The sequence below is a fragment of the Candoia aspera genome, chromosome 4 (assembly GCF_035149785.1).
Source record: "Candoia aspera isolate rCanAsp1 chromosome 4, rCanAsp1.hap2, whole genome shotgun sequence".
NCBI lineage: Eukaryota > Metazoa > Chordata > Lepidosauria > Squamata > Boidae > Candoia > Candoia aspera.
The window spans coordinates 117897426-117916178 of record NC_086156.1 but is presented as its reverse complement, the minus strand read 5'-3'; the positions used below and the strand labels follow the sequence as shown (position 1 = coordinate 117916178).

The 18753-nt window shown below is 62.6% G+C and overlaps 2 protein-coding genes across 2 annotated transcripts; both read right to left on the bottom strand.

Annotated features, from left to right (window-relative positions):
• Positions 1 to 5205: 5205 nt before the first annotated feature.
• DVL2 (dishevelled segment polarity protein 2) lies at positions 5206 to 11536 on the bottom strand. Its single transcript, XM_063301699.1, has 15 exons — positions 11328 to 11536; positions 11145 to 11214; positions 10829 to 10974; positions 10510 to 10619; positions 10261 to 10390; positions 9435 to 9525; positions 9195 to 9264; positions 8561 to 8700; positions 8316 to 8392; positions 8108 to 8175; positions 7739 to 7873; positions 7426 to 7557; positions 7126 to 7302; positions 6015 to 6239; positions 5206 to 5787 (listed from the first exon to the last, which is right to left on the bottom strand). The coding sequence occupies exons 1-15, from the start codon at positions 11513 to 11515 to the stop codon at positions 5330 to 5332; spliced, it is 2217 nt and encodes a 738-aa protein (XP_063157769.1). The 5' UTR covers positions 11516 to 11536; the 3' UTR covers positions 5206 to 5329.
• Positions 11537 to 11891: 355 nt separating this feature from the next.
• Positions 11892 to 17714, bottom strand: PHF23 (PHD finger protein 23). The gene is made up of 5 exons (XM_063301704.1): positions 17586 to 17714; positions 16914 to 16945; positions 16319 to 16411; positions 13912 to 14587; positions 11892 to 13016 (listed from the first exon to the last, which is right to left on the bottom strand). Exons 1-5 carry the CDS (start codon positions 17605 to 17607, stop codon positions 12763 to 12765), a joined length of 1077 nt encoding a protein of 358 aa, XP_063157774.1. The 5' UTR covers positions 17608 to 17714; the 3' UTR covers positions 11892 to 12762.
• Between the last annotated feature and the right edge of the window lie 1039 nt (positions 17715 to 18753).

The window sequence follows — 18753 nt, the reverse complement described above, 5'->3', positions numbered from 1 at the left end:
CCCATTTTACAACCTTTTCTGCAATGGTCATTAAACAAACCACGTGGTCATTAAGCAAATCATGCAGTTCCCCATTGATTTTGCTTGCTGGAAGCTGGCCAGGAAGGTCGCAAATGGTGGTCACATGACCACAGGATGCTGCGATGGTCATAAATGCGAACCAGTCACCAAGGGCCCAAATCAGGATCACGTGACCAGGGGGATGCCATGATGTGTGAGGACCGGTCGTAATTCGGTTTTCCCAGCACCGTCGGAAGTCCAAACCATTGTTAAATGAATGGCTGTTAAGCGAGGACTAGCTGTAGCGTAGAGTGACCAGCTTTTAATCCTGATGAAACTCCCACACAATTAATCTAGAACAGCCCCGCTCAAGCCAATGCGGTGACAGATCCTAGAGTCCCATAAACAGACCACAAACTGTCCTCTAATTTCGTTGATTCCGCCACGTTTTTATCACCAAGTGGTCTCCTGCCTTTAAGGACAACATGCAAGGAAGAGAGAAAGTCAGCCTGTAAGGAAGCATGGCTACGTTCCCACAACACCGTAGCCGGGACGCCAGCTTTCAGAGCTCACAGGACACTCCGAATTACCAAGGAAGCCCACTGGCTGGGTCCAGGCCACCTGCCAGCTGCAATGGGGAGGGGGGCTGCAACCCGCATCTCTTGAGAACAGCAGGGTCAACACCCCTCTGTTGGAACAGCCAGGCTCCCAAGCGGGGGCTCCGGGGAACCACGCCGTTCAGCCAATGCATTCGCACTTTGCATGCCTCCGGCTCGGAATTATTTGTCCTTGGTGGTGGGGGACAGACCGGCAACTGGGACCAGCGCCTCAGACGTCATTTCTGGCATCCTGGAGAAGGGGAGGGAAGTGGGCTCGCCCCCTCCCTGGGAAGGCACCTGGTGCAAAATCTCCCCCACCAGGGCGTCCTGACTTGGCAAAAGCGGCTTTTATCCTCTGCCAGCCAGCTGAGCGCCTGTGCCCTCACCTTTCCCCTAGATAGAGGGCCCTGCATACCACCTCCGCCCGATGACGCGGCTGCCCTTCAAACAGCACCACGGCTGTCCCAGCCGGGGGTGGGCCAGAACAACTGCGACCGACCGGAGCACCCTGGGACCGGGAAGGGGTCCGCCGCGCTGGGTCTTGGCCAGCAGGTGCCGGCCGAGGTGCCCGGTTCAGGGCAGACCGCCGGGGGGGGGGCGGGGGTCCAGCGATGTAAACAAGGAGGGCCCCACCCCAGAATGTAAAGGGGGGCAGGAATCCAGGCCGTAGAGGAGGAGGCGCAAACGGGACGGATGAAACTCAGCCGAGCGGCCGCGAAGACCCAGCGGGCGATGTTTACCGCCCAGCCGACAGAAAAGCAAAGTTTCTAGTCCTCGCGAAAAGAAGGGGGACTCCCCGGCGGGGACCCTTCAAAGCCCCACCCGCGCCCCTCCAGCCCCGCCCCCGCCCCCCGCGTACCTGGGCAGCTGCAGCAGCCTGGCCGGCGTAGAGCCTCGCCCCGAGCGGGCGCGCGCGGGTCACGGCGCGGGGGCAGCCGGGGGCGCGGGCGGGCCTGCGAGGGGGTTGCAAGAAAACGGGGGAGGGGGCATTCAGACGCAGCCCCCCCGAAAGAGAGGGGAAGGCGCGCGCCCCGCCCCGCCCCGCCCCGCCCCGGCCGGGCTCCCCCAGCCGCCACTCACCCGCGCGGGGCCCCGAGCCGCAGGAGGCCCCAGGGGGGGCGGGGGCGCAGCAGCCGGAGGGCCGCCATGCTGGGGTCCGGGGGCGCCGAGGGGGTCCGCGCTGCCGCTGCCGCTGCCGCTGCTGCTGCTGCCGCCGCCGCCGCGTCTCTTCCGCGCCTCGCCTCCCCGCCTCCCCCGGGTCAAGGCAGGGGGGGCGGGGCGGGGCGGGGCGGGGGGCACGCTGGGAGTTGGAGTCCGCTGCGGCTGAAGACGTGGCTGCCGCTCCGGCGCCCGGGCGGCTCCCGGCCCGCGCGGCGCCGGAGGGGCAGGGCGCGCCTGCCCGCGTGCAGAGGGCCCCTCGCCTCTTCCGGAGGGCGACCCCTTCCCCGCTGGGGAGGGGGCCGCGGCTCGCAAGGAGGGTGGCCCCCTGAGCATGGGCAGAGCGCCCCTCCCCCTCGCCCCTTCGCGGGGGAGGGCTGGCCGCTTTTAAACCCCGCTTTCCTCCCGACTGGAATTCCTCCGGGGGGGCCAAGCCCGCCGCCCCCACCCGCGTCAGCCGATCCGCCCTGGAGCCGGGCGTCTTTCGCTCTTGCGACCTCTTCGGGGAACGTGGACGCCCCCGGCAAAATAGGGAGGGGTCCCCCCCCCACCGTCTGGATTTTAAAAGTTGAAACTTTTGAGGATTCCTTGGGCGACACAAACGGTGCCGTCGCGCCTGTCTAGTTTTCGCTAAATTCCGCTGCTGTCGCTGGTTACACCGGTGTTTCTCAACCCCGGGCCACTTCGAAGACCCGCGGACTTCAACTCCCGGAGCATGCTGGCTGGGGGACCCTGGGAGCTGAAGCCCGCAGGTCTTCGAAGTGGCCCGGGGTTGAGAAACACTGGTTTACACGGTAACTCATGCTTACGCACACCTTGGCTTAGCACATCAAGCTATACAATTTAAAACTTTTCGGGGGGTGGCAGGGTTGCATGATTGGCAGGGACCGCAGGTTCAGTTGAACTCAAAGCACATCGCCAAGCAGGGCGTTTTCTTCAACCCCCCCCTCCCAAATTGCTGACTGCAAGCCCAGATCAAGTACTTCATCTGCCTCCAACTGTTTACAAAACACACAGCCGCAGAGTTTGGCTTTATTCGGTTTTTTTTAATTGAATGCTTTTTGTACACAAAAGAGCTAAAAAATAAATATGTTATTACAAAATAGTTATCTGCTACGGATCACGCGCACACCCTGGCACTCGCATGCAGAGGCCCCCAGATACAGAGAGGGGCTAAATAGTCGGGGTCCAACCCAAGGACAGCCGTTCCCAACCTGGGACCTTCCAGGCCCATCGGGACTGCGACCCCACTGCCCTGTCAGCTGGCAGAACAGAAGGGGACGATGGAGCTTGTAGTCCACCACGCTTGGTAGGCCCGAGGCGGGAGGCCGCCCCAACAGGATGCCCGCTGCGGCATCTAAAACATCCTTGCGGGGCCGTGTGGGCTCGGGGGAAGTAGCACCATTGAAGACGGAGTCCGTACCGTTTGGAGAAGGCAACGAGGCAGAGCAACCGGGGGGGGGGGGGAAGACAGGGACAGACGCCAAATCAGCCCCCACTTCCTCCCCTTCTGCCTTGTCCCCAATTCTGTCCTACCAAGGATAGCTGCAGTGGCAGGAAGGGGACCAAGGGCCTCTGCGAGGTTCAAAGCCCCAGCGTCCGTCCCCCCCGATGCTGCAGCTCCCAAGAGGAACCGGATGTGACCTGAGGCTTTGTGGCTCTCCCGTCACGAGGCAGGACCACGCCAGTCCACAGGAGTGCCTGCAGCCCCTCAGCTGCCGTGAGGAGTAAGGCAGCGGTGTTGCTTACCCCCCCCCCCAATTCTACCTCAATTTTCTATCTGGCTTGGGGGATTATTCCTTCAACCACAAACCTCACAAGGAGAGAAGGTACCTGTCAAGTGAAAACAGAAGTATCTAGCTTTGGGGCACTTCAGAAAAAGAGAGGTTTGCCAGGAAGATCGCCAATGTGACTCCCAGGAGCCCGGACACCGGCTTCGCTGGAAAGATCTCCAGGGCCGGAGGGGGGACAGGTGAACGCAGGCAGTGGCTCGCCCGTCGCTTGGGGAAGCCCCTCCTGGGACTGCAGGCCGCCCTCCTTTGCTCGCAGGACAGAGCCCACGACCAAAGCGGAGGCACTACCGACTCGGCCGGGGGACCCTAACCCTCGACACCCCAAGTCAAGCCTGAGGGCTTTCCTCCTCAATCAGCAGGGACCCCCCACAACTCCTGGCTCTCGAGAGCAGCCTTCTCTCAAGGCACCTCCCGGCAATCGTCCCACAGCATTCCCAGCCCTGCTGGCTCGGCAGGAAGGCGGCTGCGGTTCGACAAGCCAGGACAGGCCCCCATCAAGGAGGACCGACCTGGAGAAAGACAAGCCTCATCTACCCTCTGGGGTTGACCCCTAGAGTCACCTCCCCATCTCCAACCCAAGGACCCCTGAGGGGTGGAATGGAGGGCTGCACATAAAGAGCCCCCGCTGCTGGACGGGGGAGGCCGAGGCAAGAATGGAGGAGGGAGAGCAGTCGCAAAGCAACCTGGAATTGGGCACCAAAGGTGGCACTTGGGCTGTGACCACCTGAAGATACCGAGAGTTGGTCGAAACCAAGCTGCAAGGGAAATAAAGCCAAGCTGCCGGAGGACAGGCCGGGCTGTGGTGTTAAAACGGAAGCGGGGACAGGATGCTTTATACAAAAGGAAGGCTAAAGGAATAGAAATCGACTTAACTCCAGAAACATGAATTAAAAAAAAACCTATAAAAACATTTTCTTAACAAAAACACAAAACAAAATTAACCACTTCATTGATACCGGTTTTGTGACCCTCTCAAGGAGGCTTTGAAAGTACCATTGAGACGAGGCTCCGGCTGCTGCAGAAACCAGGGGCACCTGCAGGGCGAGGTCAACGTGTGCCGCAGAAAAACCAGGCAGAGTTTTGATTGTACCTTTTCATTTGCGGTTTGGGCTTTTTTGACCGTACCCTGCAGACGTCCCTGGGAGAAGCAGAAGTCCCTTTCCGAACCGCCCAAGGGAAGGGAAGGGAAGGCAGAAGGACCCGCCCACTCACAACTCTGGGGAGAAAAAAAGATCAGGGCGAGGGACCAGGGAAAATTCCGCCACCCCGGGCATCTCCAGAGGCTGCCAGGAAGACAATGCGATTTTCTGAGGCCGGTCAGGCAGCTTCTGAGGGAGGCCAACGTTGAGAACCCGGAGTCTCGCTGTCCTGGGCTGGCAAGGCACAAACATCACAGGAGCGGACGCGCTGTGATTTGAAAGCCCCGAGTCACGCCACTCCAGAAGCTGCTCAGCAGTCACAAGACTCACCACTGGGCTCCGGAGGCCAGGAGGCACCGGCCGCGAGTGGCCTGCTGAGGACCAGAGACCACGGGGGCGGGGACAGCAACGGGCAGGCAAATCTGTCTTCCGGCAAGTCACGGAAGAGGGAGATCGACCACGGACACCGAGCACCCGTGCTGACCCGAGTGGCCGAGACTGCCGGGCAGGGTCAAGGTGGGACTGGAAGCGTTTGGTCCTTCTGGCCTCTTCTGTGGCAAGGGACCACAAACAGCAAGAGGCCAGACCCCTCTGGGTGGCTGGTTCTGGTGAGAATGGCTCGGGGGGGCCAGCAGCCCCATCACATCACATCCACAAAGAACTCGCTGGGGTTGCCCATGGCCATGTGGAAGGACTGGCGGCTGGCGGTGAGCTCGGGGGGCACCGAGCCCAAGTCACGCACCGGGGGGGCACCTGGGGGCTGCACGGCGGCCGCAGCGGGTGGCGGCGGAGGCATCATCATTACCACCATCGGCTTGTAGCCCAAGGGCACGCCCCCGGGAGCAGCGTAGGTGCTGTGGAGGGAATGGTGGGAACGCACGCTGCCGCCCCCCAGGCTGTGCTGGCTGCGCTGCGAAGGCCCTTCCCCGCTCGGCCCCACCACTGCACCCCCACGCTGGCTGCCGCTGCGGGTGGAATATTCCGACTCGCTCCCGCTCCCGGACTTGGAGTCTGCCCCCGCCTTCTCCTCCTTGGGTCTTCCGGCCGCCCGGCCGCCCCCACCCCCGTCGCTGCGGTTTGAGCCGCTGCTCCGGCTGCCTGCAAGACAGGAAAGCAAAGTGGGGGGGTCAGCTGAGGCTCAGCAGCGCCCCCAGTCCCCCATCTGCCAAGAACCCGGTCCTGGTCTGGCCCACCTTCTCCCCTCCCAGGTGAGCGCTGAACCAGCTCGTCCCGATGGAGGCATCCCGCCCCGCCGCCTGCCCACTAAGCCAGCCCAGGGCCACGTGCTCCCCAGATACCTGAGTGCCCCCCGCCACGCCACCTACCTTCGCTCTGCTGACTGCCAGCACTCCCCATCCCGTAGCTGTACGAAGAGAGCTCGTGGTAAGGCGGGGGCTGGGGGCTGTACGGGTGGGGGGCCGGATACTGGTAGGGAAAGGTGGGCATCAGAGGCCAAGGAGTGGCACCTGGCAGCGGCAGAGGTGCCAGGGTGTCCTGGTCAGAGGCCCCGCTCGATCCGTCGTTGTCATTGAGGGAGAGGTTGGCCATATCTGGAAAACAAAGGAGTCGATCGGGAAGGCGCCTCACCCCCACCGGAAGGGCCAATTTTCCTAAGCTGTCAGTTGCAGGGGCCTTCCCCATCCAAAAGACCTGACCCCTTGCTCCAGGATTTCAGATTGTCCTTGTTTAGCAACCACAATTGGGATCGGCAACTTGGTCATTAAGTGAAGCAGTCGGTAAGTGAAACCATGACGGTGCTTATGACCTGAGTTCAGCTTTCCTTTGTTTACAGACCTGCTAAAGTCGTAAACGTGAGATCACGTTACTTTTTCATCACTGTTGTAACTGCCAATGATCACTAAACAGAGCAGTCACTTCGTCGAGCAAAAATGAGACAAACAGAAAAAATGACAAGAAAAACTAAGGGTAGGAAAAATCCAAGAGAGGATCTAAAAAAACAGGAACGATAAAGGTCCGATTGGGCAAGACAAACCTGACATCTGAAGATGTTTACACAATTAAGCAGGGCAACAGAAACCAAATAAAGCGTTTTTTGCGGGGCTTCCTTTGTTTGGAAATGGATCTCTGCTCAAGCCTGCGGAGTACCCAAAATGATCAAGACCGTCTCAGCTGGAAGGACCCGGCTTTTAGGCAAAACAACTCTAAGCCAGCAAACCTATTTCAGCCGGTTCCTTGGTTTTCCGCACTTCCCAACCGCACCGCTCACCCGCAGACCTAGACAGGCCAGGCTCAGACTTAACCAGCTCAAACCACCCCCACGCAAGAGGAGGCCCCCGGGGCCCCAGCCGCTGCTCCAGATCCGTCCGCCGGCAGCCGCCCCAATCGCAAACAAGGTCGCTCTGCAACACCAGGGAAACCGAGCAGGGAGAGGGGGGCCCTGGCGTGCACAGCCAGCCTGCCCCCCCTGCCACTTACAGTTCTCGCAGCCGCTGAAGTCACCGAAGATGTAGTAGCACTGCTCGGAGAAGGTGATCTTGTTCACCGTGTGGCGGATGAAGCCGGCCTTCAGGAGGTTGCTGGCGTACTTCCGGGCCTCACGGCGGTCCTGGAAGCCCTCCACGTGGTGATAGAGCCAGTCCACCACGTCCGAGCCTGGCGGGGTAAGAGGAAGAGGGTCCCTGCGTTGGGAGGCTGCGGAGGGGGGCTTCTCTGCAGAACGCCGGTCCCTGCCGCCGGCTGGGGAATCAGCTCCCCCTCCCCGCCTCACCCGCTCACCTAGAAAAGCATCCGGAATGGTGATCTTCAGCCACATGCGGTCCCGCACCTCCAGGCCAGACTCAGGGGACGCCATCGCCTTGGTGACCGAAGCCATGTCCGTGTGGACCGAGAGGTTGAAGTCATCGAAGCCTAGCAAGAGGCCATTTGCAGGTGGGAGGAAGGGACGTCACCAGCAGTCCTCCAGAGGAACCACTGCTCTGCCCACTCGTTCACCCACCCACTTTCCACCGGGCAGCCTTCCCCCTGCCCAGATGTTCTCCTCCACCCCCACCGCCCGCTCCAGAGGCAGCCGGGGAAGCGGCAGACTCACGTTCGGTCTCCGTGACGGAGGTCCCTGAAGTGATGGTGCTCATTGAGCTGCTCCCCGGGTACGGGGCAAAGGCCCCCGTCAGGGCAGCTGAGTGGGACACCCAAGCTGCCGGGTCAATGGGCTGGATCGGTTCATCTGGACAGGACAAGGATGGGATACGGGGAGGCCCACAGCTCCTGGGTGACCTGGGCCACGGGCACCCACCTCCTCATCCCGCTGCGCCCCCCCCAGACAGGCTGCAGCAGGCCTGGATTGAAATGCGGCTCTGCCGACCCCCCCCCCCCAGCTTCTAAGCTGAATCAATTCCTCTGGGCTTCTCCACTAGCCCCAACAGCCCTTTTGCAGCCAGGACCAGCATGGGTGACTTACTTCTCGGCAGAGTGAAATACCCTTGCGGGGACGGGTCCCAGCACTTGGCCACTGTCAGAACGATCGGACTGCGAAGGAAGGAAGGAAGGAAGGAAGGAAGGAAGGAAGGAGAGGAAAGGGTGACTTTGGGACAGCCAGAGGCCCCCTCCCCAGGGCACAGCCCTGTGCAAGAGAAGTCTCGAGGGATTTGGCAGGGAGCAGCACCCACCCTGGCTTGTGCACGATCTCCCTCAGGACTCTCACAGCGTCATCGTTGCTCATGTTTTCAAAATTGATGTCGTTAACCTAAAACAAAAAGAGAAATAATGTTTTTAGGCCTGCCAGAGTATCACTCGCCCTCCTCCAACAGATGGGGGGGCTCCCAAATTCATGCCTGCAAGAGCCGAGAAACTCCAAGAAAACAGAAGAACTTTATGTTTGCGTTGTCTAAAAGAAACGGTGTGTGGATCTCACCTGAAGCAGCATGTCTCCAGGTTCAATCCTGCCATCTGCTGCCACCGCCCCCCCTTTCATGATGGAGCCAATGTAGATCCCCCCGTCTCCCCGCTCGTTGCTTTGCCCCACAATGGAGATGCCCAGGAAGTTGTATTTTTCTACCAAAACAAGAACAGAACGGTCAAAGGCTCAGTTACAGGATATCTGAGTAAGATCCTATTCCCAGCAGGGCCTTCCCACCCAGCGTCTGAGCCCACTTAGGCTGCCTGCGAGAGATGCAGACCACCTCATCTTCTGAAGGAAACTTCCCAGGAAAAAAACCTATCACTCTCTCCGTTTCTTGAGCGGGCAGCGTGGATGGGATGCCCACTTATCCTCTTTCCAAAAGGAAGATCTTAATTTTTTTTTGACCCTGATAGATTCCCAGAGAAAATTAAAGAGCAAAACGAGATGCTGTAAATCTCTGCAAGGCTGAAAATGAGTGTCCCACCCACTCTGGAAGCACTGCGAGAGCCAGAACCGAGGCAGTGGAGGGTGCCCACCCAAACTAGGGGATGGTCCCCCTGTCTCTTCCTTTTTGTTTTTGCGATCTCGCACTTTGGCCGCCCCTGATTTTGCCCAGTCTCTCTTTTCGGCACGTGCGTGTTCTTACCCATGTTCAGAGTGACAGTGATGATGTTGAGGGACATGGTAGAGTCGGTGACGCTGCTGAAGGAGGACGTCTGAAACAGTTGCAGAGCAGGGGGGTGGGTGCAGGACCAGACCACCTCCCCAGCCGTCATGCCCGACCCTTGGCTCCCCACCAAATGGGCAAGAGAAGACCCCCGGGGCCCCAGCCGCTGCTCCATGCCCTGAGATCCAGCCAACGTCCCACCCGTGCCCCCAGACCCACCCGCTCGAGACGTGGCGGGCGCTGCTTCCTCCGCCTGCGGTGGCGCCTGAGGAGGCGGGAGGCACCACTCTGTTCCGTAGAACCGCTAAACCTGCCGAGGGAAGAGACAACCGGCTACAGGAACGAAGACCTCCCTGCGAGCCGAGAAGCACAACGGAGGCACCTTCTGAACAGGACACCACCCATCGAGGGCTGCAATGCTCTCCAAACCCCACCCCGGGCACCCACCGGCCAGCTTTCTGCTCCTCTGGGTAAATTGATCAATTGTAAACCACCCAGAGTCGCTTGCCGAGACGGGCGGTGGAAAAAACGTGACAAACAAGCAAATAAATAAATGCCATCAGGAAACAAGGCACAGCCAGAGAAGCAAATGGAAAGACTGAATTCCACGGCCGCCCGCTGAAAACAAAACGAGACAAAACGCCATCTCCAATCTGAAGGGAAGGATTTCTGCTGCTGGAACTACGGCTGGTTCGGCCTTTTGCTCCAGCAAAGGCAAAGACGAGCTCTTTGGCACCCAAGCGTTCTCTGAATCCCAGATCCGTCCAGAACGGGGAAAACTTTTTTTTCCTGGGAAGTTCCTTTCTTTTGCTGGGAAGACAACCAAACTTGGTGGAATTGAGAGCCAAGGCAAGAAAGAATGCTCCTGGACTCTTGGTGCTGCCAAAGGAGAAGGATCCCAAAGATCAGCCCCGCATCCATCTGAGAGCTGGGAGGCCTGGCTTCTCACTCGCAGAGCAGCCCTCCCGAGGGCAAGCAACTTGGGGCTGCTCACAGCCCAAACCTCGGGCCAGAAACGCTGCTCTGCCCTCTTCTCGGCTCTCACCTGCTCACGGCGTCGTCATCCGAGTCGCAGAGGCTGGTGGTCTCTAGTTCGCTCGTGAGCAGCGTGGAGGAACTCTCGTACCCAGCCAAGTGCCGCTCCAGCCGGGATTGTCCATTTACCCGGTGCCCGCCTGAGTGAGAAGGGGAAGGCGTCAGACAGATCCACCCACCAGGGCCTCGCTCTCCCTCCCCCCGCCCCCTGGCAGACCGAGGAAAGGCCCAGAGGCTCCCGGCCCAGAGCCCCGGTCACCTCCATGCTCCGTGCTCTCCCTGCGACGGGGCCGCTCCCTCCTCAGCGAAACGACGGACTCCGTCTCGGTTTCGTGGTCCAAGTTCTCGCAGCTGCCCGAGAGGTTTGGGCTGCAAAGAGAAACAAAACCCCTCGGCTGCAGGACCACCCCAAACTTTGAGAACCGGCACCCGAGACGTCAGCCCAGCCTCGCCCCCCCCCCATCTCCGAAGAGACCCTCGGACGGCAGCTCTGAACGGAATCGAGGCTTGGGGAGGGTTACCGCCCCCGCCCCGTTTTACCCAAGCAGGGGAGCCCCGCGGCCGCCATTCCTACTCACTGGAAGGAAGGAGGGCGGGAGTCCCCGATGCCGCTGGTCCGCTCTGCGGGCAACGGGGGAAGCGGAGGCGGCGGGGGAGAAGGCTCCGGCCGGGCCTCTACGGGCGGCGGCGGCGGCTCGGGCGGGGGCGCCTCCGAAGACACCAGCTGCGTTGGGGACAGGGAGGAGGCGGTGTGAGCCCCCCCCGCGCCAAGGGACCCTCTCCTTGCAACGGGAAGCGTCCCCACGGCCGGGCCACGCCCACGCCCCCCCCACGCCGAGCCCCGGAGGAGGCCAGACCCGGGCCGCCCGGGGCAGGACCGCGGGGGCGCCGTACCCAGGAGACGACTCTGCCGTTGAAGCAGGGCAGCCGGGCGCCGTCCTCGGAGATCTCCTCCTTCACCACCCTGCAAGCGGAGGCGCCGCGCTCAGAGAGCCGCCCGGCCGGGTCCCCCCCCGGCCGAGCCCCCCCCCCGGCCGCCCCGCCCGCCCCGCCCGCCGGCCGCCCCCCGCGGCCCACCCGAAGTCCTGGTCCATGCTCTTGAAGAAGTACTTGGCGCCGGGCCGGGCCAGCGCCGCCTTGACGTGGCCCAGCGTGATGCGCTCGGCCGGCACCGGGATCTTCACCAGGTAGGGCGTCTCCTCCTCGTCCAGGTGGTAGATCACCTTCGTCTCGCCCGCCGCGGGGCCCGGGCCCGCCGTCGCCATGGCAACCCGGCGCGGGGGGAGGGGCGCGCCGCCGGTGCCGCCGCCGGGCGGGGGGGCGCGGGGGGGGCGGGCGCGGGCGCGGCGGCGGGGCGCGGGCCTCTCCTGGTCGCGCGGCGGCGGCAACAGCGGCGCCCGACCGCCCTCCCGGCACGCCACTGCGTCACCACGCACGGCCCCGCCCACGGGAGGCGGCCGCTCGCGCCCAGCGCCCGCGTCACGTGGCCGAGGCGGCGACGCCACCGGAAGCGGCGCCCCGCTGGGCTCACGTGGGAGGAAGTCCGCGCGCGCGGCCCCGCCGGAGCAGGGGTCGTGCCTCCCCTTGCGGGGCAGTCTACCTGCCGCCTCCCCCAATAGCAATGAAGAGCCGACTCCGCTGTACAAACTCCCAAAGGGTCTACGTCTTTTTATTTACAGTCGAAAATTCTCCGATGTACACTTCTGCAAATGTTAAAACAAACGGCGGGACCGGGGAGGGCGCCGCGGGGCCCGCCCCCTCCCCCCCGCGAAGTGGAAAGGGCCTCCCGGGCCGCCCGGAGGGGGCCAACGCCGGGAGGAAGGAGCCTTCCCGCCTCTCCTGTTCTCCTCCTGGCTTTTTTTTTTTTTAATGACTCGGTATTAACGGGAACGAAATGGAACTGCCCCCTCCGGAAACACGAAGGCCTGACCGAGGCGGCGCGGGCGTGCGGGGCCTCCTCCCCGGGGCCCCCCCAGCCCCGGGAGGAACGAGCCAGAAAACGAGGGCACAAACTTCCTTTCAAAGGGCTCCCAACCGGGAAACCACCAACCGACCCACCCAGGGAAGGGGAGAAGCAAACCCCCTTTTGTCTTCTATGTACAGAGAAGCTTCGCTGGGGCGGGGCGGGGCGGCAGAAGGGCCCAGAGAAGACGGGCCGCTTCGCCGTCCTCCCTCCGCAGCCCTTCCCCCGGCCCCGGCCGCCCAGCAGCGGGCGCAGGGCCCTCCCCTTCCCGGCCATCAGGGCACCCTGCCTTTCCCGGAAGATGAAGGCGGGCCAGGATCAGGCCCACAGGCAGGAGGGGGAGCCAAGGCGGGGGCTGAACGCGGCCGAGCCGGCGCCTGCCGATTATTTCCGTAGGCGCTGGGGTCGTCACTGCCTCCAGGGCCCAGCGCCTCGTCTTCCGCCCCTGGGGCTCAAAGGGGGCCCCCATCCGGAGCAGGCCTCCTGCTCCGTCCAGTCTTTTCCCTCTCCGGGACGAAAGCCCAACCGAGAGCCGCGACCCCTCCTGTGCTAGGGCTCCCCGCCTCCCCGGGACGCGAGGGCCGCAGTTGCGCCGAGAGCCGTGGGGGGCGGGGGAGCCAGCAGCGGCTGCTTCCGAGAACTTTCTTTGCACTTCTGGCAGAAGAAGATGTCGGGGACGTTGGTCTTCTTGATCTTGGCGCAGGAGAGGTGGATCCAGGTGCCGCACTGGTTGCACTCGATCATGGGCCGTCCGGCAAACGGCTTCTGGCAGTAGCACGTGATGAGGTCCCACGAGTCGTCTCCTGGAAAAGCAGGCACAGAGCACGTGCTCAGAAAGGTCCCCCCGAACAGCACTGGGACGTGCTTGGATAGCGCACCTGAAAATCGCCAGCAGGAGATGGATTTTCCACCTTGGCTTTGGGTTCCTAGTTTTAAGGTTCCCTCAAAGCTTCAAAACAGAAACATATTCTGAAAATGCAAAAAAGAGGGGTCGGGGAGACGGACCAGGTTTCCAGCCACTGCAGTCCCAGATTTAACACCTTATTTTTTTCTAAAGATTCAGAAAATTCACCTACGCAATTTGGAGTGTTTTGAAGGACCAGGTTGGGGGTACGTGGTTGCTAAGAGTTGACGCTGACACATCAAACCTCCACGTTACTCTCACAAATATGACAACAGTGGGGAAAGCTGTAGAATCTTAGAAGGGGCAAGGGAACAAAATGCAAAAAAATCGAGGCTATCCAAGAGTCGGCAACAGGGCCCCGAGGCAGTGCGCCTGCATGGGAGGAACTGAGCCGAATAAGCAGCAGGCTGCGCCCGCCTGCACACCCCCTGCAAAGGGCAGAGAAGAGGACTGGCAGCGCCCCGATGCGGTATTATCCAATCTGGTGTCCCGTCGCATGTCCACAGGGGGCTGGGACTCTAGCCAAGCCTGGCTTCCGGAATCCTGGACTGAGCCAGCCAGGCTGTTCCATCTGCTGCTAAGCAAGGAGGAAACGCAACATGCTGAAACTAACATTGGCTACTGTATTTCAGCCTTCCTGTCTCACTCCAGAGGTCAGTAATTGTGCCCGTAAAATCATCAACAAGCAACAGACATCGGGAGGTGCTGCCAAGTAAACAGCACTGGAAACACGACCGCTTAGGCCAGTTCCAACAGAGGTGGAACCCTAATCCTCTGGGGTGGGCTCTGCTCACCTGACTCCACCATGATGTCCTCGTCCATGACCCTCATCTCGCCTTCGCTGGAGCTTCCTTCCCCGTCCTGGCTGGTCTCGGTGCTGATGCCCTCCTTCCCTTCCACGTCCTCCAGCTTAATGGGGAATGTGGTGGCCAGCAGCTCCGGGGGAGCCTGGACCGAGACCCGGGCCGCGGCCGCCCCCTCCTCCACGCCTGGCCGCGGAGGGGCCACCCCGTCCTCCTCCTCCGAGTCCGTCTCGCTCACGGAAGCCTTGTGCGACTTCTCACAGCGCTCAGCCCGTTTCAACTTCCGCTTCTTGCTCTTTTTGATCCGCGCGCGCTTCTCCCCCACCGGGTCGCTCCGGTTCCGCTTGGTGCCCCCGGCTTCCAGGGCGGCCTTCCGGTTCCGCTTGTCCTTCTTCTTGTCCGTGGCCGCTTTGGGTCCTGCCAGGGGTGGCGGCTGCTTGCCGACGGGGTCCAAGTCGAAAAGGGAGTCCTTGAGTTTCATTTTCTCCAGCAGCGAGCTGTCAGACTTCAGGCGCCGGAAGGCCGCTTTCTTCTTAGACGACTTGGCCTTCTTCACAAAAGTCTCAATGGTGTGCAGGTCTGACTGCGTGGACTCCCAGCCGTCACTGTCCACCACGCTCTCGGGTCGGATGGGGGAGTTGGATCCGGAGGGCATCCAGTCGTTTTCCTGGCAGGAAGAGAAGGCAGATCAGCATCCCCTGCGACTGTTCCGTGACCCCCCTGGAGAGGAACCTGGTCTCTACCGTTTGTTCTCTGAAGGAGTCGGTCTGCGGCTCCTAAAACAACTAATAACAGTGTCTCTCAACGGTGGGAACTTTAAGATGTGTGGACTTCAACTCCCAGAATTCTGGCTGGGGAATTCTGGGAGTTGAAGTCCACACATCTTAAAGTTCCCACCGTTGAGAGACACTGGCCTAATGTGTCTGCCCCCGCCCCAGAAGGGCTTCCTCTAGCTTCTCTTGCCCCAGAACACAGACTGCCCCCACCCCATCATGGAAGCTCTCATTCTGCACCGCAAAAGTTTTCTATCTAAGCTAGAAAATTGTGAGGCACAAGGGAGAACTAACAGGCCCAGGACTGGTGAGCTTGGAAATATGCTACCATTGTTTACTAAACGATTGTTTTGCGCTACTGTGCTCACTTTTATTTTGGCATCTCTTCCTCCTTTACTGAGCTTCCATGATCCTTACTTGGTTTCATTTGTACAAGTACAGGAAAGAAAACGGTCCCTGCTCGGCTCAAAAGGGCAGGGTTGTGTTTGAGTGGTGTGCTGTGGCCGAAAACCAATCCCAGAGACCCAGCTGTGTTCACACCACGCATTTACCCAGGACAAGTCAAACACTAGCACAACATTCTAAATTTGGGTAGGGTGTTGGCAGGGTCAGAATAACCAGGATAAACAAATTGTAGAAATGCAACCAATGGCCGAGCCGTTTCCAACCTCCATTTTACCCTAGTCTAGCAAGATGCACAAAGTCCAGCTGTGCGCTAGAATAAACCAAAATGAGGGTTTGAAAAGTTGAGAACATCTGGATCGCAACAAACAACTGCTGACTCTTTCAAAACTCCAGGCTAGCAGCCCGCAAACCAGCGCCTAAAACCTTCCTTCTTCCCAGGATTTACGGGGCTGCTCCAATTTGCCAGCTCTGGTGAGCATTCAACTCCCCAATATGTAATTGGGATTAAAATCATGCATTCAATTAAAACCACCACCGGAAATAATCAGGAGTTGCAAGCCCTGTAATCTGTAACCCGCTTCCAAGCTCTGTTGCTCGGCATCGCCCCTTCCAAATGCGGAAGGGTAAGGAGTATTCTTGGAAACGGCCAGGCTTATCAACTCCCCCGGTTGCAGCAAAGGAGTTCAAGGAACTGCTAATCCCAGCCAACTCTCGGGCAGGTTCGGATGACACGCAGGAAAGCCAGCTGTAGAGCACAGTGCCATACAGCTCACAGGGGCAAGGACTACAGCTCCCAACATGTACTTCACAGAGTTAACCTGATGACAAGCAAAGACAAGTCCGCGCCTTGTTTCTCGAGGAGCTGCCTACATTTCCCGGCATGCACCGCCCCGCGACTCGAGCAAAATGGCCCTGCCTCAAAGGCCACCGGGAGTTGCAGTTTCTGCTGGAAGCTCAGCGAGCTTTCAAAGATCCGGGCTGGGAGGCAAGCGGGGACGGCGAGAGCGGAGGCCGCAGCGGCTTCCCCCCGGGAGGGCGGCCCTGCAGCCCCGCGGACCGAAGGTGGCGCCCTTTTTATCCACCCCCCCCGAGGCTGGCATGCAGGGGGGGTCTCCCCGCCAGGCCGCGCACCGGAGCGCCCGGGTCGGAGCAGAGCGCCGCCCGGCACGGCCGGCCGGCCTTCGGGGAGGGGCCGTCCCCCGACCCCCCCCCCGACTCACCTCTTTAGAAGAAGGGATGTAGCCGGCATAGGCGAGGACGAAGCTGCAGAATTTGTTGAAGTCCTCAATGGTCCGTTGCCGCTTCTCTGGAGGCTGGTAAGGTTTGCAGGGGGGGGTCAACAGAGACGCAGATCCTCTCCGACCTCGCAGGCAGAAGGAAGCGCCCCCCCCCCGCGACTCTCAGCCTGCTGGAAGGCGCCGGCCCGCTGGCCGTCCCCGCGAGCGGATTCACGCCCTCGGACCCCCGCCGCCCCCTCGCTTCCCTCGCCCGCCCGCCCCCCACCCACCCACCCACCGTGGAGCCCTCCGGAGGCAGCAGCGGCGGGGCGGGCGGGCGGCGCTGGCGGCTCTTGGCCATCCGGCGGCGGAGCACATGCGGGGATGTTGCAACCCGGCGGCCTTCCAGCCGGCGGCCCCGGCCCTTTTAGGGGGCTCCGGAGGGCGCCCCAGGGCAGGCGGGGAGGGGTAGGAGGAAGCGCCCCCCGGAAGGAGGGGGTGCCGGGAAGAGGGCCGCCGCCGCCCCCCCCAAGCAAGGTGGGAGGAGGGAGCCGCCGCCAACCCGCAAACTTTTCTCCCCCCCCGTCTCTTTTTTTACCTGCGTCTCCGCTTTGAGGCTCGGAGGTGGATCTGGAAAGCGAAGAGAACAAGAGCCCCGGAGGGGACCGTTTGTGTGCGCGGGGGGAGACGCTTCCCCAGCCGCCGCGCCGCCGCCGCCGCCGCCGCCCCCCCCCGCCGAGGGGCGAGAACGAGCCGCACAAAAGCGGGGCCGGAGCAGCAGCAGCCCGGCCAACCGCGTTTCCAGGCAGAGCCCGGCACGTGCCCCCTCCCGCGGCGGAGATCCGGCAGCCCCCACGCGCCAGGGCGCGGGGAGGGGCCGCTGACCGGCCCGCTGCTCCGGGGCGGCGGCCCCCCTTCCGAGGCGCCCGCCCTCCCCGGCGGCCCCCCACGCCCCGGGCGGGAGCGCAGCCCCCCCGGCCCTCGCCTCGGGCTCGCAGGAAGCTCTCCGCCGCCCCCGAGCGGGGCGGGGGGGCTGCCCGGGGCAGGCGGCGCCCCGGCCCCCCCGCCGCCCCCCCGCGGGAGAGGAGCGGCTCTCCGGCCCCAACTTTCGCTGCGCCTTCCCGGGTCCGGCTCGCCCGCCCGCCCAACTTCCTCCGCAGCCCCCGCCCGCGCCCTCGCCCCCGGCGCCCGGCCCGGCCCCCCCGCTGCCCCCTGCCCGGGGGCCGCCTCGCCCCCAGACCCCCCGCCCGTCTGGCTCGCCTCTCCCTACCTTCGGGGCTCGGCTCCGCCATGGCCGGCCCTTCCCAGCCGGCCGCCCCTGCCCGCGACGGGGACTCGGAAACGCGCCGCCGCGCTCTCGCCGCCTCGCCCGGTGCCGCCGCCGCCGCCGCCGCCGCCGCCCTCCTCCTCCTCCTCGCCGCCGCTCCCCCTCCCTCCCAGCAAACTCGGAGTGGCGGCCCCTCCCCTCGCTCATGCTCCGCCGCGGAGCATATCGGGAGGTGGAGTCTCGCCAGCCGCAAGGGTGTCCTGCCGGGATGGGCGCCCCACACTACGGCTCCCGGCAGGCCGCGCGCGGCGCGTGCGCGGTCTGCTGCCCCCGCCCCTCGCGCCCCGGCCCATCCCCAGGGGAGGGGGGCATGCCGGGTAATGTGGTCCCGCCCGGGCGCGAGCGCGAGCGCGAGCGCAGGGACCCCGCGGCGAGGGAGGATCCCGGGGCTGCGGTCGACCTCTGGGCGCTCTGGCCCCGGGACGAGCCGGGATCCGGAGCCGCGCGGCGGGCGCTCCGCTTCTTTGCCAGGAAACGCGACGCGCCCCGGTGTGGAGGGGCAGCGGCCAGCGCTCGCCCGGGAGAGCTGGGCGGCTCGACCGGGTGGGCAGGAGCCTGAATCCGCGCAGCGGCGCCCGAGGTTAATTTTAACCTCCTTCGGCTTTTATGTAACTTGGCCTGAGGTGGGGGGGGAGCGGAGCATCGCAGATGTGAACGCGCGGCCGAAGGTGCGGAGTAAACGCCGAAAACCCAGGGCAAGGATGTTGTGCGAACGCAACCCAGGTCAAGACGCTTGGCCAGCAAGGCGCTTCTTGCTCCCTCCGGACTGCCGTTTCTGCCTCTCCTCCTCGGGTCTTTAAGACAAACCACCGTTTTTTGCCAGCCGGGCGACGGTCAGTCTCTGCCGAACTGGGGGCGTTGACCCTTCAGGCAGCTTTTGGGGGCGTGGGGAGAGGGACCCGGATGACGGGGAACAGCCCAAGTCACAAGGGACGAGGCTGATATACCTCCCCTGTCAGTCCCGGGAGCCTGCAAGGAGGGCACAGACGTCAGGGATGGTGGCCAAACTCGCCACGGGGCGATTAACAGTTCCTTGAACCCACAGCAATGCAATCACTGGCAGTCTCTCTCTTGCCCATCAAAACAGCCTGTTTGGGGGTCTCTCCTTCAG

Excerpts from the sequence above, each read along its gene's own strand:
- DVL2 (XM_063301699.1), bottom strand. The coding sequence starts at position 11,515 with ATGGCGACGGCGGGCCCGGGCCCCGCGGCGGGCGAGACGAAGGTGATC. Across the intron at positions 10,975-11,144 it reads ACGGCAGAGTCGTCTCCTGG|CTGGTGTCTTCGGAGGCGCC; the intron begins GTACGGCGCCCC and ends TCCCCAACGCAG. Across the intron at positions 10,620-10,828 it reads TCCCGCCCTCCTTCCTTCCA|CCCAAACCTCTCGGGCAGCT; the intron begins GTGAGTAGGAAT and ends TTCTCTTTGCAG.
- PHF23 (XM_063301704.1), bottom strand. The coding sequence starts at position 17,607 with ATGGCGGAGCCGAGCCCCGAAG. Across the intron at positions 16,946-17,585 it reads GGCGGAGCCGAGCCCCGAAG|ATCCACCTCCGAGCCTCAAA; the intron begins GTAGGGAGAGGC and ends TTCGCTTTCCAG. Across the intron at positions 14,588-16,318 it reads ACATCCCTTCTTCTAAAGAG|GAAAACGACTGGATGCCCTC; the intron begins GTGAGTCGGGGG and ends TCTTCCTGCCAG.